Source organism: Ostrea edulis, chromosome 2 (genome assembly GCF_947568905.1).
Source record: "Ostrea edulis chromosome 2, xbOstEdul1.1, whole genome shotgun sequence".
NCBI classification, from domain to species: domain Eukaryota; kingdom Metazoa; phylum Mollusca; class Bivalvia; order Ostreida; family Ostreidae; genus Ostrea; species Ostrea edulis.
In genome coordinates, this window is record NC_079165.1 from 26427482 (window position 1) to 26446093 (window position 18612).

The following is an 18612-nucleotide window of genomic DNA, read 5'->3' on the forward strand; positions in this document are numbered from 1 at the left end:
AATTTTGGTACTCCTGGGGCCTTAGGAGTGGGGCAAAAATTGACCAATTTTCAAAAATCTTCTTCTCTACAACTGCACAGCTGTAAGAAAAACTAAATCATGTATGTAAAGTCTTCCTATCCTATCAATATGGTCATTTGTGTATTAAGAACACATCTTGTTTTGTACTGCTGCTGAATATTATGATTTAGGTTAAATTTGCAAAATAGGAAATATCATTACAGATTTCATAGCTCTTGGGGCTAATGATACTTTTAACATATACTCAACTGATAAGGCTTGTAGGTATCTTGTTTGACAAGTAAATATTTTTTATTATAAACAGTGGAATTTACATGTATGTTCATATTTATTGGTTGAGGATTTAGATTTACTTCATTATCATTCTTCATATTTATATGTTCATTGTTAGGATATACAGAGTTTGTTGCAATCTACCATCTAATTTTAATTAGATTGAGTTTGTTGGAGACCAAAAATTTATTGTTTTAGCCTTCAATTTATTATTTCCATATTCATTACATCCAAGTGTCATTGTAAATGTGGATTGAGAAATGTTGCTTGAAATGAAAATGTGGAGTTGATTGAGTACATTTTGTGTTTTTTATTACAGGAGGAAGTAGAGAAGCTCACCTCTCAGCTGGATGGCAAAGAAAAAGAATCCATTAATATGAAACAATTTATTAAAGAGAAAGAGAACTTGATCACAGACTTGGATGTTCAGTTGGTAGGTGCAAGGATCGAGATGCAGCACCTTAAAGATGAATCCGAGGGCTACGAAAAAGAAGTTGAACAGTTGAAGGAGAAAATCCAGGAAGTTGAGGAGTCATTGAAGAGACAGTTGAAGGAAGAAGAAGAGGTTCACCAGAGAACTATTCGAGGTCATGCTGATCAGATTATTGATCTGGAAAAGAAGGAAATGTTTTTGGTGGAAGAAAATGAAATATTGAAAAAGGAAGTTGAGCAGTCCTCACAGCAGTGCAGAGAGTTGAAAGATACAGTTGAAAAGCTGTCAACTGATATTACTGATGTACGTAAACAGTCTGAAGAGGAGGTAAGACGTTTGCGTGATACAAAAGAAAAGGATTTGAAGGTGCTGGAAGCAAACTTACAGCAGCTTAGAGATGAGAATGAAAATCTTCAAAGATTAGTCACTGAAAAGGAGGAAACTTTGTTGAACTATCAAGGTACAGTGTCAACTCTGGAGGAAAAGGAAGCAATCCTCAGACTCAATGTGGAGTCCTTGGAGAGGGAATATGCAGAATTGAAACAGAGTCAAGAATGCACTATTGAATCTATCATTGAGAAGGAAACAGAAACAAAGAATGAAAATGTTGAGCTGAAAAAGGAATTAGAGTGCATCGGGAGAGAGAAACATGAGCTGTTCTGTAAAGTGGCTGAACTACAAGTGAGCATCACAGAAATGCATTCGTCTCTGGCTGGAAAACAAAACCATCTGGAAACTCTGTCAGTTGAGACTGGTGACATGGAAAATAAACTAAGAGGCATCACTGAGGAGAAGGAGAAATTAAATCTAACTGTTGTGGAGTTGAATGATAAACTGAAAGAAGCGGAGGAGGATGTACTAAAGGAGAAGAGTCTTCTGGAGGAGACGGAGAGTGCACTGAAAGCTCAGCTGGAGAAGTTACAACAGGAGGTGGAGAACAGTAAGGATGTGTTGATACAGAAGGAGAGACATGTCACCAGTCTAATGGTGGAGAACAGCCAACTCATGAAAGAGATAGACTACTTCAAGTCTGTCCGAGAACAGGATCAAGGTCAGATGTCGGAAAAACTGATCAGCTTTGAGGAGAGGGTGAAACAACTGATCGAGGAGAAAGCTAACCTGTACCAGAAGACAGCAGACATTGTGACAGAAAAAGACAGACTGGAAATGGAGAGGAGTCAGATGAAGAAAGAGATGGAGCAGACTGTGGAGGACTTGGAGAGAGAAAAGAGGGTGGTGGTGGAGAGAGAGGAATCTATGACAGCACGGGTGAGTCAGCTGGAAGAACAGAAGCAATCTTACGAACAGGTGATCACAGCATTGGGTGCTCAGGTCAAGGAGTTACAGGAGATAAACAGCAGACTACAGGAGGACTATGAACAGGTTACACACAACACACAGGTGGAGAGGGACAGTCATATCCAGGCTCTGGAGTTACAACTGAGTACTGTCACAGAGGAAAATTCATGCTTGACTGATCAGATGGGTCAGGCGGAACAATTCAAGTGTAAACTGAAAGCAGAAGTGGACAGTTTGAAAGAAAATATTACCAGTTTAACTAAATCCCACGATGCTGAGGTGCAAAAACATTTACACAATATCCAAGAACTTCAGAAATCACTTTATATCTCTACTAACTCCAATCAACAAGAACTGAATCAGCTTCAGAGTGAACTGTCCGGTGTTGTGAAGAAGAAGGTGGAGGATAATAAACTATTTACAGAGAAGATCAGTAAAGCTAAGTCGGAGTTACAGAGTGAGAAACAGATCAGACAGACTTTGGAGGAGGAGTTTAATCTCCTGACAGGGAAGTGTACCGACTTAGAAGCCACAAGGCGGACCCTCACCAAGACCATAGACAGGTATGTTCTGATAACATCATAGCAGACATCATACTGCAGTGAACTTATAAAATCACTGCATTAAAATTTAATGAATGAAATGATTTAGATTCAAGAAATGATTTTCCAGTGACACATGCTGATCAGACCTGTGGCTACTACCAATTCTGACCTTGGACTGTCCATGTGTCTCACATGCTGGTCATTTTAATGATTTTTACCAATCTGAATGATAAATTGGACGGTCACTTTTTACAGATCTGAAAGAATGTTAAATGGTCAAAGTCTTTAGACCAGTAGATTAAAAGAAACCCCTCCGTGTGTCTTTATAGCCTTGAATCCCAATTACATTTTAAACACTTCGAATTCTGTAGTAATTTCTGCATCTTCCTGCACTGTCCTGCTTGAGAATTGTACAGCTTATATGGGCTGTGTATGATATCTTTAATATAGCTTGGAAGGAGAGCGAGATCTTATAAACTCACAGAACCAGGATCTTCACAAACAGATGTCTGAGAGAGAGGACGAACAGCACAAACTGCAGAGTGAAATCCAGAAACTACAAAGGTTTGTAAAATCTAAAGTAGCAACAACCAAAAAAAAAAGATGCAGGATCTACAAAGGTTTGTACAATCTAGAATAGCCAAGAAAAAAACACACCCCAAATTCAGCAAGGCTTGTATATAAATCTAAAATAGCAAAACAATAAACAAAAAAAAATTTTTTTTAGTTTGTTGTTGCTAGAAGTATGGGAGTTTTCATGGGTTTATATAATATATTGTAATGGCATGGTGCTGTGTGTTACAGTGCTTTCAAAAACTTGGATATTCTCAGTTTAAAAGAAAAGGAAGATCATGCACAAGAAATGGAAGTCTTGAAAGCATCCATGCAAGCTCAGGCGAATCAAGAGGAACTAGACCAGAAGACTGCCGAAGCTGAAAAGTAAGACATTAATGACACTACTAGTGGAATGAAGATATTAGCTATATTGATCAATAATTTCTTAGAGAGATAGGTTTGATACATATATATTATTACTACAGTAACTTGATCCGAAGAGTCAGATCATGGCGAGTTGACAGGAGCGGATCATCAGATCACACGAGACGCAAAGCGTCGAGTTTGATCGGATGATCCGCGCCTGTCAACGAGACGTGATTCAACTCTTCGGATCAAGTTACTGTAGTAATAATAAATTTATTTTATACCCCCTTATGCATTTTAAATCCACATTTATAAGATAATAAATGTGATCCAAATTATCAAAAACACAGACATACCATACAATTATGTTTTGTGTACGCAGTTTTGTTTCTGACGCGGCCAATATTTTCCACAAATAATGTTGCGTTGATGCATTGTGACATCATCAGTTTCAGAGGATACTAATACGGAATCAGAAAATTACAGTGTGTCATCCAGAAAACCAGATCATACGCTGTGAAATCCACAATATCAAAGAATGATACATTGTTGGGTATATAATAAAGAGTAATCACGGCATTCATAAATTAGTGCAAGGGAGACGAAGAATATGAAACTCTAATACAGTAAAAGACGTTTACAAAGAGGTGCTTGGGATGAACCATTTTGATTTGTTCTAAATGTAATTCATTATATCCAATAAGTTCATGATAACTTTTAAAACTACAGGGAATGAAAATTACTTCACTGTAAGCATGAATTCATTATATAAAACTCATTCGCTGTAACCATGTTTGACTGTATTATGAAGAGAAAGGTTTGTTATAAAATGGAGAATGAAATCTGCAAATGTGAACAGACTGTGTAGGTATCAGCATTGCTTTGTTTTACAGATGGCAGAAACTCTTTGAAGACCTCCAGGCCAAAGTGGAACCTTTCATGGATCAGCTGGATGCTTTTGAATTAGAGAAACAATCTCTGTTAGGTAATTACGCGTACAATCTCTGTTAGGTAATTACACATACAATCTCTGTTAGGTAATTACGTGTACAATCTCTGTTAGGTCATTACACATACAATCTCTGTTAGGTCATTACACATACAATCTCTGTTAGGTAATTACGCGTGCAATCTCTGTTAGGTAATTACGCGTACAATCTTTTAGGTAATTACACATGCAATCTCTGTTAGGTAATTACGCATACAATCTCTGTTAGGTCATTACACATACAACCTCTGTTAGGTAATTACACGTACAATCTTTTAGGTAATTACACATGCAATCTCTGTTAGGTAATTACGTGTACAATCTCTGTTAGGTAATTACACATACAGTCTCTGTTAGGTCATTACACATACAATCTTTGTTAGGTAATTACGTGTTCAATCTGTTAGGTAATTACGCGTACAATCTCTGTTAGGTAATTACACATACAGTCTCTCTTAGGTAATTACACATACAATCTCTGTTAGGTCATTACACATACAATCTCTGTTAGGTCATTACACATACAATCTCTGTTAGGTAATTACGCGTACAATCTGTTAGGTCATTACGTGTACAATCTTTGTTAGGTCATTACACATACAATCTCTGTTAGGTCATTACGCGTACAATCTCTGTTAGGTCATTACACATACAATCTCTGTTAGGTAATTACGCGTACAATCTCTGTAGGGTAATTACGCGTAAAATCTCTGTTAGGTCATTACACATACAATCTCTGTTAGGTCATTACACATACAATTTCTGTTAGGTCATTACGCGTACAATCTCTGTTAGGTAATTACGCGTACAATCTCTGTTAGGTCATTACACATACAATCTCTGTTAGGTCATTACACATACAATCTCTGTTAGGTAATTACGCGTACAATCTTTGTTAGGGCTGTTCCAGAAATGATCAAATGGGGGGGTCGGGCGGCAAACGATATTTTTTTGTATGGGTGGTCATATTTTTTCATATTTTAATTGGTCCGTGGTTGGACTGTTAAAAAAATATTTATTATGGGTGGTGGGTAGTTTCTATTGTTTTAATTTGTGCCATGTGGGTGTTGAGTTTTCAGAATATTTTTATTGTCGCTCTTGTCGTGTTGGTTACAAAACGTCGGAGGGAAAATTGAAAACGTGCTTTCGAAATGCTGCTTTCGAAATCGGAAATCGGAAGTAACATAGAACTATTCGAGTTGTCGCTCTTTGCAGCGCATAACTTTCCATAACGGCACTCTTCAAATTAGAGGCGCGTTTAGTAGGGTCCCTTTGGACGTGATGGCGGCGAACTGTGTTCTGTAGATTATTACAGTTTACAGTGCATCGATTTTGGGAATATTTTGAAACCAATAGGTATTCCGTTTTCTAATAAAAATAGGCAAACCTTAGTTGATTTATACGAGGGTACCGATGCGTTATATTTATCAGTAGGTGTGATGGTGATATAGAGGCGTCCGGGCACGGGCTCCATTAGAAGAGGAACGATTCGTGGAAAAACATATCCATACCCATTTCATGATAATAGCATCGTTTGGACTCCCAATCTTTCCAACATTCCCGCCATAGATGCCTTTCATTGTTGATGTGACATCGTTTCTTCAGAACTACTGTGATACAATGTCGCACAGGCATTACCGCGTCATTGACTAGAATGTTTGTCCCGAAAACCTCGCGAGATTTGTACCGTTTTCATTTTTAAAAATATTTTTGTGGTGGGTCTGGTTAGTTGTTTTTTTTTTTTAGATGGGTCATTGTAAAATGAGTTTATTAATTTGATGGGTCATGGGGTAATTTTTTATTTTTTTTTTATGGGTACTTGGTATATACAAAAGGTGCCTCCCGACCCCCCCATGTATCTATTTCTGGAATAGCCCTTAGGTAATTACGCGTACAATCTCTGTTAGGTCATTACACATACAATCTCTGTTAGGTCATTACACATACAATCTCTGTTAGGTAATTACGCGTACAATCTCTGTTAGGTAATTACGCGTACAATCTCTGTTAGGTCATTACACATACAATCTCTGTTAGGTCATTACACATACAATCTCTGTTAGGTAATTACGCGTACAATCTCTGTTAGGTAATTACGCGTACAATCTCTGTTAGGTCATTACACATACAATCTCTGTTAGGTCATTACACATGCAATCTCTGTTAGGTAATTACGTGTACAATCTCTGTTAGGTCATTACACATGCAATCTCTGTTAGGTAATTACGCGTACATGTTAGTTCTGTAATACACGGACTGACATGAGACATTGGTGAAGTCTCTGGTAATGCAGAGAACTTGTTAACTTGTTTACTTCAATATACCGTATCAGTAGAATTTTTAGCGAGAATTTAATTTTGGCATTATTAGCGATAGTGTTGAGATCGCTAAAATTGAATATTGCCAAATTATTACTCCATGTCGGAGGTAATGCCTATGTTTCATGGAATTATAAAGCCGGTAAAATTAGCTCTCGCAAATATATGTACCCATTATTCACAGACAAATCGCTGAATTTGTGTCTCACTAAAAATTCCACTTGTATGGTAACAGATGCATGTAATTCAATGTAAGTGATTTCAATATAACATTTTGTATCCTGTCACTCATAACACAGTAACATGTAATGGTAGGAAGAAGTAACTATGCCCAGGCTGAGATGGACAGACTAGCGAGTCAGTATGCTAAACTCCTGGGACATCAAAACCAGAAGCAGAAGATCCACCACGTGGCCAAAATCAAGGAGGAGAACATCAACCTGAAAAAGGTCTGAATCAAAGACATGACACAGGTGTATACAGGTGACTCTCAGTGACTCAAAATTCCATGTATCGAAATTATCTCCCAATCTAGATTAGTTTTAACCTCTATATAAGTAAGGAAATTTAATCCCGTTCACATGAACTCTTGATCTTTTGAAACTCTTGATGTTCTGAAATTTGGGAAGCATAATTTAGTTCACTCTTGATACCTTTAAGTGCTGATTGTTTATACATGTACAAATTGTAGGTCACTTGTGACCTAATTAGCGCTATGTTGAATGCACCTACGAGAAGTTCAAGAAAACACAGAATATTTAGTTTCTTTAGTCCTTTTTCCGAAAAAAGTATTAAACTTAGATACATGTACATGATCTTACCTGGAAATTGAAAATATTGATTTTACCACCCTTGAATAGGTGTTAAAGTCAGTTTGATTGATTGAAGTGCCAATTTCTGGACTCTCTAAAACTCTTAACTTTCAAAGTTTTATGATGGTCCCATGAACTGAGTTTTCAAGAGTCACTTGTATATTGCCATGATATTGGTATTTAACCTTGTCTTAGATAATCTTCAGGTTATAAATGGTAATTGCATTTTTGGCCAGATCAAAATTGTAACCTTTCTTAGAAGTTTAGTAGTCACTCCCCCCCTTTGAAATATCTTAGGTGGGGCCTGATAAAAAGAGGATGTTGATGCTCATTAATGTCTATGTATTTTTATCATTAGGAGGTAACCATGTTGCGGGAGCAGATCATCAAACAAAAGAGAACCATCCAGAAACTAGAAGACAAAGTGGGCACAACAGACAGCAAGAAAAGGTTTGACCCCAGCATGGCTTTCAAACGCAGCAAAGAAAATCTGGCACCGTCTTCATCACCACTGAAGGATGGTAAGTTCTGCTTGTAATGTGGTGTTGCCTGTGTATCGAGAATGTCAGCTTATGAATTTAATGTACAGATATCGACCACTTCGGTTCCTGATAGTTCACCTCAGCTGAAAGCATGGGAGATAGTCTGATCATATGTTTTCTTGTTTGTATCACATTTCAACTTTTTTCTATGGGAGCAATTTCATTAAAACTTGGCGTAATGCATTCCTAGGTGAATACTTCAGGTTTTATATACTGTATGTAAGGGGTGAAAATTAAGAAATATTTTTAAATGGTTGGAGTGTTAAAAAATACACTTAATTAAAAAGCAACTGGGTTAGAAATGCCAAAACTTAATGTGATAATCTTCTGATGTGATAACTTATTCTGATAGATTTCGTATGTGGTGTCAACTCATGTTTGGGCAAACCATATCCTAGGGTGCCAGGGTGAGGCATATGTAAGGGTCTTAGCTTGCCTTTGCTGAAAGCTTTTCTGATCACCTTTTGTTCGGTGGCAGTCCATCTCCATCTGTCAGGGCCTGGGAAGGATAGACAACAGTTGGGGCCAATGTCCCCAGTCATGATAAAATGGTGGGGCCATTTTAAAATTTTTGGGGCCCTGAGAGTTGTACACTGGGACCATTTCTAAAATTAGCAATTTTAAATGATCGATACATTACGTTATGTTGATGTAGATGATTAAAATGGTCGTATTTTTTATGAAATTGGTGCAAAGAAAACAAAACAACTTAAATGGATTCTTAATGATTTATTAACAAGATGTCTTGGAAGTGGCACTTCCTGGTGTTGATGTATTCTCTTTTCCATTTTGTTTTACAAAAAGTACAAAACATGTTCTGTGTTTCATATCATAAACCATCCATTGAACTTTCGCTTTTCTTTATTTATATAGCCTATTCCAACTTTTCGACTCCACATCACTTTTCATACCAGTGATTTTTTAAGACCCATTTTAGGTCCGAATATCGGCCCTTTCCCATCCCAAAAATTACTAATTTTTTTCCAATTTAATTTGTACTTTTCCCAATACTAAAAACTGGCGAAAAATGAAATTCTTAAAAAATAATTTCAATGTGAATAGTTCATGTACGACATGACAAAGACGCATCAATTCTAGATTATTTAGAGAGAATAGTTGAAAAAATTTTAAAAGAACTTAAAGAAAAGAAATATAAAGACGTAAAATAAAAGAAGAATGACATCAATTTGTGTTTGATATAATATATTTAGCATATTTACAATAATGACTAGGTTTTCCCAATTTGATCAAAATGTTGACAAGTTTTCCCAATTTGAAAGCCACAGGACCCTTTTGAAAAATGATGAAATATCACTGCATACCCTCTGAACCGGCATCTCTAACTGTAACATGAACATTGACCGTACCTCCATCATAGCTGAAATATTGCCAAAACAGTGTAAAACACTTAACAATCAACCTTCCTTGGGACCTGTGCCTGATTCACCATAGACAATTATAATGTTATGTTGCATCTGCCAGCTGTGTCGGCATGTTGATTGTCGTTTGGGAAATCTCAGAAGTTTTCATTTACCGTTGAGGAAAGTTGCTGATATCATGTGTATGCGCAATTCTAGAAATATTTGGTAATGCGCTGCATGGTGTAGTACATAATTATTGCATTGCGCCATTTTATGAAAGTATGTGCATATGACACATGACGTGTCCCCTTCCCAGGCCCTGATCTATTCATAAACTTTAAACATTTTCAACTTCTCTAGAATCAGAGGGCTAATTTCACAGAGCATGATAGTATTAAAGAGGATTCAATTGCCACACTCTTTTTGAAAATTTTGAGGTATCGTTTAAAAAACCAATTGGCCAAATTCAATCAAACTTGGCACAAATCTTCCTTTGGTAAAGGAAATTCAAGATTTTACAAATGAAGGACCAAAAGGGAGATATCAAGAGAAGGCAAAAATAGGGTGAGGGTGAGGTTCTTCTCAAGAACTACTTGGCCAGAAAAGTTGAAATTTGTATGAAAGCTTCCTGACATAGCGTAGATTAGAGTTTGTTCAAATTATGGCCCTCAGTGGTAGAGTGGAGCCACAATAGAGGATTAAAGTTTTACATGGGTATATATATGAAAAATCTTTAAAAATCGTTTTCTCGAGAACAACAGGGCCTTGATTAGTCATATTAATATTCAAGCATCCCAAGGTAATGCAGATTCAAGTTTGTTCAAACTGTAGCTCCCAGAAGTAGGGTGGGGCCACAATAGGGGATCAAAGTTTTACATGGGAATATATAGGAAAAAATATTCTCAAGAATTGATTGTTTTGATGTTTTCCTCCCAGTTTTTATTGATGGAAGAGAGAACCCAGATACAATGTACCTGGGAAGAGACCACCGACCTTCCGAAAGTAAACTGGGAAACTTTCTCACTTACCGGCGCAAGTGGGATTCAAACCCGCGCCGACCAGAGGATGGCAGGGCCATGATAAGTCATATTGATATGCAAGCATCCTTAGGAAGTGCAGATTTATAATTTTCAAGAAGTGGGTGGGGCCACAGTAGGGGATCAAAGTTTTACATGGGAATATATAGAAATTTAATTTTTTAAAAATTTTACTTTTCAAGAATAGCGGGGCCACACTAAATCATGTTGAAATACAGTTGTTCCAAAGTTTTATGTGAAATATAATTTTTTATGCCCCCCCCCCCCCCCCCCCCCCCCCCCCCCATCCAACTATATAGTCGGGGGTTGTGTTTTTGTCCTGTCTATTCAAAGCATGAGCCTTGCTCATAACTTTTGAATGGTGAATGATAGGGTTCTCACACTTCAGATGTGTATTCCCTTTGTAACCTTGACTTTGACCTATTTTTAATAAAACCTAACCTATTTGATATCTCCTGAACAGTTTAAAGGAAAACTTTCATATTTTGTATATAGATTTCTTACAGCAAGACTTTTCATGTCATACTATGAGCTTTGACCTTGAACAGTAAGGTCATAGTAGTCATATTGGTATTGAGACATTCCTATGTTGTGTGAATTTAAGATTGCTATAAATTCATTAGAACTGAATTATTTATTTTGATAAAATTTTTAATTTAGTTTTAATTTCATTAATGATTATAGTTAAAGTTACTTACTAAACCATCATACTAGCACATTTCTACAACAAAATAAAATTTTCAGATTTAGAACAAATATTGCTTTGAAAAAATGCTTAATTCATGACTGCTGGTTTGGATAAGGTGACATTAGGAGCACAGTGTCATGTTCACCGCTTTTTTGGGGGGGGGGGGGGGGGGGGGGGGGGTGTTCAAATTGTGTCTGTAATGACTTGTGTACATTCATTTTTCCTCACTGGTGTGATTTCATTAGAAAATAACATTTTCACCCATTTCAATATATCCAGGAATCTTTATAAAGAAAAATAGTGTCCTTTTAAATATTTTGGAAATTATTTTTTTTTTCTTCCTCTCTGCTTCATGTGTTTTCTTTCTGTATTCCATTACTTGCCTTCAGCATCATGTTGCATGTGTTCAGCTGTATAATTTTGTCATGCTGTTTATTACCACTATTTCAGACCAGTCCTCCTGTGATCAACAAAATGTTGAATCCTCGGAAACTATAACTGTTCCTTTACGAAATCACAAAATTTGTCACACATGTGGCAAGCGTAAACACTTGGAGGGTAAAATGTGTAGCATGATTTGTGTAGTTTTTCTTTCATTTCTCCTTCAAAGAATGTATTTTTTGCCATATGTCTGAGACACAGACAGAAAACTCCAAGTAAACAATGCCATGCATTCTCTATTTGGTAGTCTGTAGAATATTCTGTTGGATAGTGAATTTTAGATTCTTCTACTCCAGAGAAAGGAAATCTGTGACTTCATGTCTTCTTTTGTTTCTAGATTTATTTCCCTTTCTAGTGGAGAATGAAACTAAATTGACTTTTTTAGATAGATAATATAAATGAATGTTCAGCATGAACATTTGTCATCCTCCTCGCAATCCATTATGAGGGGGGATGTAGTGATGAGACGGATTGTGTGTGGGTGTGTCTGTGTGTAACACTGAGTTACTGGACACTGAGTGTGTGGGGGGGGGGGGGGGGTGTAGTAATGAGACCGTAGGTGTGTCTGTGTGTAACACTGAGTTACTGGACACTGAGGGGGGGGGGGGGGGGGGTGTAGTAATGAGACCGTTTGTGTGTGGGTGTGTCTGTGTGTAACACTGAGTTACTGGACACATGTTTTACTTCATTGATTTCATACTTTACATGTAGCATTGTTCTTGTCATTGGAAGGATTTATACCCCGCCTTACGGAGCTCTTGTTAATGTCAAACTGCATTTATAGGTGTATTCTGATATTAACATTGTAAAAGTGTAAATACAGTAAAACCTGCTTATAGGGAAGTGATGGGGATGAACAATTACAGTAAAACCTGCTTATAGTGAAGTGATGGGGATGAACAATTGCAGTAAAACACACTTATAGTGAAGTGATGGGGATGAACAATTACAGTAAAACACGCTTATAGTGAAGTGCGGGGAATGAACAATTACAGAAAACCTGCTTATAGTGAAGTGCTGGGGACAAACAATTACTGTAAAACCTGCTTATAGTGAAGTGATGGGGATGAACAATTGCAGTAAAACTCACTTATAGTGAAGTGCAGGGGATGAACAGTTTTGATTTATTATAAACGTAATTCATTATATCCAGTAAGTTGATAATATTTTTTTAAACTGAAGGGATTGAACATTGTTTGACTGTAAGGCTAGCGTGAATCCATTATAAACTAGTTTGCTGTAACCATGTTTTACTGTATTCAGTATTTCTAGTATTAAATCTGAGATCTAAAATGGAAACATATCTTCACCAGTACCTTTACAAATGGATTGAAATCTTGAGTTTCCATTTATAGTTTAAATCCTATCATTTCAGTTTCTTTATCACAAGTATATTTCTTTGTAGGTAACAGGAAGTAAGGTGCTTGGACAGAGTGGAAAGGCAGCACATATCTCAGGATCAATTTTAATTAATGATTTTAATTTTGATAATGTATTTAACTTTTAACGAGTTTTAATGTAATCATTGTTCAGTTTATGGACAACAGTTTGCTAGAGAAACTTCTGTAGTTTTGTGTTGTCAGGTTTGAACATAAATCAATTATGTACTCAATAAACTATTAAGATTGAATAGTGTTTTCTCATTATTCATTGATTAGGCATTATCACATGCCCGTGATGATGCATCAAAGGAACAGGGCCATTATTGCTAATGGATTGTGTTCAATGTGATTCTATTTTCGTAGTTTTGACATGTGGAGTTACATATTGAATGCAGCATGAACCACCATAGTTTTAGTAAAATATAAAGCTACACAGGCTGTGTTGCCATCATCAAACCAACAAACACAGTTGTTAGTATCCAGTTCATAAAAACAGTTGAGGAATACCACTGATCCAGATATGTTCAGATAAACTCTGTAGAATTTAAGTAAAGAGATCCAGAAATGTGAAACTGGTAGAAGGAAAGAAGCATGCAAGCAAATGGTTGATTAATTAAAGCTAGAAGACTGACTCGGTCAGAATTTGGCCGCCATAAACTTATTTTATGTATTACATGTACTAGTGCTGATGACACCAAATTCATTCATGTTTGTAATGATGGAGAGGAGCGAGTGTTATGTCCCCAGATCCATGATCAACTGTGTTATCTTTGTGTAATAAAAAAGCTGTAAGTGTAGTAAACATAGGATTAGGGTCTGCTGTAACCTTCGATTCAAGTGTGTTCAAATGAAGGGTCATGACACCTTCAAAGGGGAGATAATCACAAAAACAGGGTGGGGTCATTTAAAAATCTTCTCAATTTCAATTTATTTATTGACATCACCATGTTGACATACAGTCAAAATAACAAAACAAATGACAGATAACCAAAAAAAAAAAGAAGAGAAAAACAATTATGACACAATGACTATAGCATATTTAAGACATATTTAATACGGTTCTTTAAAGTCCATTTGTTTTTTCTGCATAAAGCATCGATCTAAATAGTTACACAAACGTTTTGTAATATTATAATCACATGGGTTAACAATTTCTTTAATGGGATCAGTACCACAGTATAATTTATCACTAAAAATATCATAATATTGAAATCAAAGTTGTCACACAGGACAGTAAAGTACAAAATATTTTTTGTTTTCAACAAATAATTTACAAGCATAGCATAATATGTTTCCTTCGGGATTATTGGTTTACAATATCTTCTGTTTCAATAAATAGTGAATGTGCACCTTATTCTTAATTTTGTTAGCTGTGATCTTTCACACTTTTTCAAAGGAAATTTTTAAGTAATCCTGCAATTTATATTCATTACAATTTAAGATTTTACTATAGAAATAAAGTTTTCCTGAAAATCTCCTAAAAATCTTCTCAAGAACTACTGGGCCAGAAAAGCTGAAATTTACATAAAAGCTTCCTGACATGACATGGCGCAGATTCAAGTTTATTAAAATCATGGCCCCCATAGGTATGTTGGGAAAATCTTTAAAAATCTTCTTCTCAAGAACCACCTGGCCATAAGAGTGGAGATTTAAGTGGAAGCTTCCTGGTATAGAGTGCATTTAAATTTGTTCAGATCATGGCACCATAGGGTAGGGTGGCCCCACAATAGGGGATCAAAGTTTTGCATGCAGATATATAGGAATATATCTCTAGAACCACTGGCTCTGGGCTAGTTTTAATCAAACTTAATACAAATCATTCTTAGATGAAGGGGATCCAAGTTTGTTTAAATGAAGGGCCAAGCCCCCTTCAAAGGGGAGATAATCACAAAAACTGGGTGGGGTCTTTTAAAAATCTTCTGAAGAACCACTGGACCAGAAAAGCTGAAATTCACATGATGTTTCCTAACAAAGTGGAGAGTCAAGTTTGTTAAAATCACGACCCCTAGGGTTAGTGTGGGGCCACAGTTAGGGAGCTCTTGTATAATGGTTAGTTTTCTCAAACTTGTTTATTGCTAGGAACTACTGTTCAGGTGAGCAATGTTGCCCATGGGCCTCTGTCTGAAAAATATTTTTGCGATTATCAGACCTGCAAAAGATTTATCTACAACAAAAATAAGCAGATTTATGATACAACATTCTTTGTATTAACTCACAAAGACAAGCTTGTAAAAGGATGATGGAAGCACTTTTACATTGGATGTCTCTTGGACTTTGCTGCTCCTGTACAGAATAATTTCAATACATTAGTTGCCCATGATCTAGTAAGAGTTTGGTCATGATGAATCAAGGTCACCTCAACAAATCTGCATGATAAATGTGCTGCTGAAATTATAATGCTAGGGTTGCAACAAAATTTATTTTTTATGCCTCCCAGAAAATTTCGCAGGAGCATATAGTCCGCCTGAACTCATATCTCCTGAACCTTTCATCAGAAATTAATTGCAAATGTTCCTTGGGACAAGGACTTTTGGACGAAGGCCTCTCGAGGTTATTTTGGAAAGTCAAGGTCACTCAGAACATATAGAAGTTCTTATTTCAACAGTTTTGATATACTAAAAAGTTCTTAATTTCACAGTTTTGGAACATGTATTGATCACATATCACACAAATAAATAAATACATAATAAAATATTGTTTAAAAAAAAAAATAAATAAATAATGGGCAAATAACTTGGACAAGGTCGAAGTCATTTGTCAAGGTCACTCAGAACATGCTTTGTACATGAAAAAAATTATTTCAATGATATTTCAGCAGTTACTGCATTTGGACAGGTTATTTTGTAAAGGTCAAGGTCATTCAGAACATTAGCCTTATATATGGAAAAAAGCATATCATCCTCGTGTATATTCTAACAGTTATTCATCATTGTGCAAATAACTTTTGGACAAAAGTTACTCTAGTTCATTTTTGAAATGTCAAGGTCACTTGGAACATATGCCTAATTAATACATAAAAAATCCTCATTTCCACAATATTTCATCATTGTTCAAATGACTTGGACAAATGTCACTCAAGGTCATTTTGTAAAGGTCACTCAGAATATATGAAAAAAAAACCCTCTTATCAATAGTTATTAATCATTGTACAAACAATGTTTGGAAAAAGGTCAATGTCATTTTTCAATGGCCAAGGTCACTCAAACAAGCTGGTATATAAAACAAGAGGCCCATGGGCCACATCACTCACCTGAGTCACCTTGGTCCATATCAGAAGACTTTCCATATATATTTGCATGTAAAACCGTAGTCCCTATTATGGCCCCAACCTACCCCTGGAGGCCATGGTTTTTGCAAACTTGAATCTACACTATGTCAGAAAGCTTTCATGTAAATGTGAACTTCTTTGGCCCAATGGTTCTTGAGAACAAGATTTTTAAAGATTTTTCCTATATATTTGTATGTAAAACTTTGATCCCCCCTTGTGGCCCCATCCTACCCCCAGGGGCCATGATTTGAACAAACTTGAATCTGCACTATGTCAGAAAGCTTTCATGTAAATATCAGCTTTTCTGGCTCAGTGGTTCTTGAGAAGAAGATTTTTAAAGATTTTCCCTATATATTTGTATGTAAAACTTTGATCCCCTATTGTGGCCCCATCCGACCCCCGGGGGGCCAGGATTTTAACAAACTTGAATCTGCACTATGTCAGAAAGCTTTCATATAAATCTCAGCTTTTCTGACTCAGTGGTTCTTGAGAAGAAGATTTTTCCTGTATATTTGTATGTAAAACTTTGATCCCCTATTTGGACCCCAGGGCCCAGGATTTTAACAATTTAGAATCTGCACTACCTAATAAAGCTTATCTATAACTTTCATCTTTTCTGGCCTAGTGGTTCTTGAGAAGAAGATTTTTTAATGACCCTACTCTATATTTACCTTTTCTTGATTATCTCCCCTTGGAAGGTGGCCTGGCCCTTTATTTTAACAATTTAGAATTCCCTTTACCTAAGGATGCTTTGAGCCAACTTTGGTTGAAATTGGCCCAGTGGTTGTTGAGAAGAAGTCAAAAATGTTAAAAGTTTACAGACGGACGGACGCCGGAATACGGGTGATCAGAAAAGCTCACTTGAGCTTTTAGCTCAGGTGAGCTAAAAAGCCTATAATTAAATTTTTTTTCATTTACAAGCTGCAGTCATAAGTCGGAGCACTAAACATTTGCTTTACAAGTAGAAACACCTCTTTTTTTAAGTCATTCATCATGTGAAGTAATTCATTGGTTATGAGCACTTCGGGAAGCATCCGTCAGTTTCACTGATATTCTTGTTTTAAATAGGAGGGAAACCTTAGTGCGTTGTAGTGCATGACCTGAAAGTGTCGTCATCTATCATCAGATGATCGTGAAGTTTAGACTCCATGTTATTGTCTGGGACTTTAGACCAAAAGTACTTTTTAGCTCACGTGAGCTTTTCTGATCATCCGTATTCCGACGTCCGTCTGTCTGTAAACTTTTAACATTTTTGACTTCTTCTCAAAAACCACTGGGCCAATTTCAACCAAAGTTGGCTCAAAGCATCCTTAGGTAAAGGAAATTCTAAATTATCAAAATAAAGGGCCAGGCCACCTTCCAAGGGGAGATAATCAAGAAAAGGTAAAAATAGAGTAGGGTCATTAAAAAATCTTTTCAAGAACCACTAGGTCAGAAAAGATGAAATTTATAGATAAGCTTTATTAGGTAGTGCAGATTTTAAATTGTTAAAATCCTGGGCCCCGGGGGTCGGATGGGGCCACAATAGGGGATCAAAGTTTTACATACAAATATATAGGAAAAAATCTTTAAAAATCTTCTTCTCAAGAACCACTGAGCCAGAAAAGCTGAGATTTATATGAAAACTTCCTGATATAGTGCAGATTTTAAATTGTTAAAATCCTGGCCCCCGGTGTCGGATGGAGCCACAATAGGGGATCAAAGTTTTACATACAAATATATAGGAAAAAATCTTTAAAAATCTTCTTCTCAAGAACCACTGAGCCAGAAAAGCTGAGATTTATATGAAAGCTTCCTGATATAGTGCAGATTCTAAATTGTTAAAATCCTGGCTCCCGGGGGTCGGATGGAGCCACAATAGGGGATCAAAGTTTTACATACAAATATATAGGAAAAAAGCTTTAAAAATCTTCTTCTCAAGAACCACTGAGCCAGAAAAGCTGAGATTTATATGAAAGCTTCCTAATATAGTGCAGATTTTAAATTGTTAAAATCCTGGCCCCCGGGGGTCGGATGGAGCCACAATAGGGGATCAAAGTTTTACATACAAATATATAGGAAAAAATCTTTAAAAATCTTCTTCTCAAGAACCACTAAGCCAGAAAAGCTGATATTTACATGAAAGCTTTCTGACATAGTGCAGATTCAAGTTTGTTCAAATCATGGCCCCTGGGGGTAGGATAGGGCCACAAGGGGGGATCAAAGTTTTACATACAAATATATAGGAAAAATCTTTAAAAATCTTGTTCTCAAGAACCATTGGGCCAAAGAAGTTCACATTTA

General features: G+C 36.4%; 1 protein-coding gene across 2 annotated transcripts in view; it reads left to right on the top strand.

Moving 5' to 3' along the window:
• Positions 1–13309, top strand: part of LOC125677869 (hyaluronan mediated motility receptor-like) — a 26961-nt gene extending 13652 nt beyond the window's left edge. The window contains exons 13-20 of one of the 2 annotated variants that reach the window (XM_048915980.2): positions 614–2589; positions 3022–3135; positions 3376–3510; positions 4386–4477; positions 7114–7247; positions 7969–8131; positions 11689–11796; positions 13085–13309. In XM_048915980.2, the coding sequence (XP_048771937.2) occupies positions 614–2589; positions 3022–3135; positions 3376–3510; positions 4386–4477; positions 7114–7247; positions 7969–8131; positions 11689–11796; positions 13085–13098 (2736 nt within the window). In that variant the 3' untranslated portion in view covers positions 13099–13309. The remainder of the gene's footprint in view (positions 1–613; positions 2590–3021; positions 3136–3375; positions 3511–4385; positions 4478–7113; positions 7248–7968; positions 8132–11688; positions 11797–13084) is intronic. The other variant, XM_048915981.2, reaches the window with a different exon arrangement.
• Positions 13310–18612: the final 5303 nt, after the last annotated feature.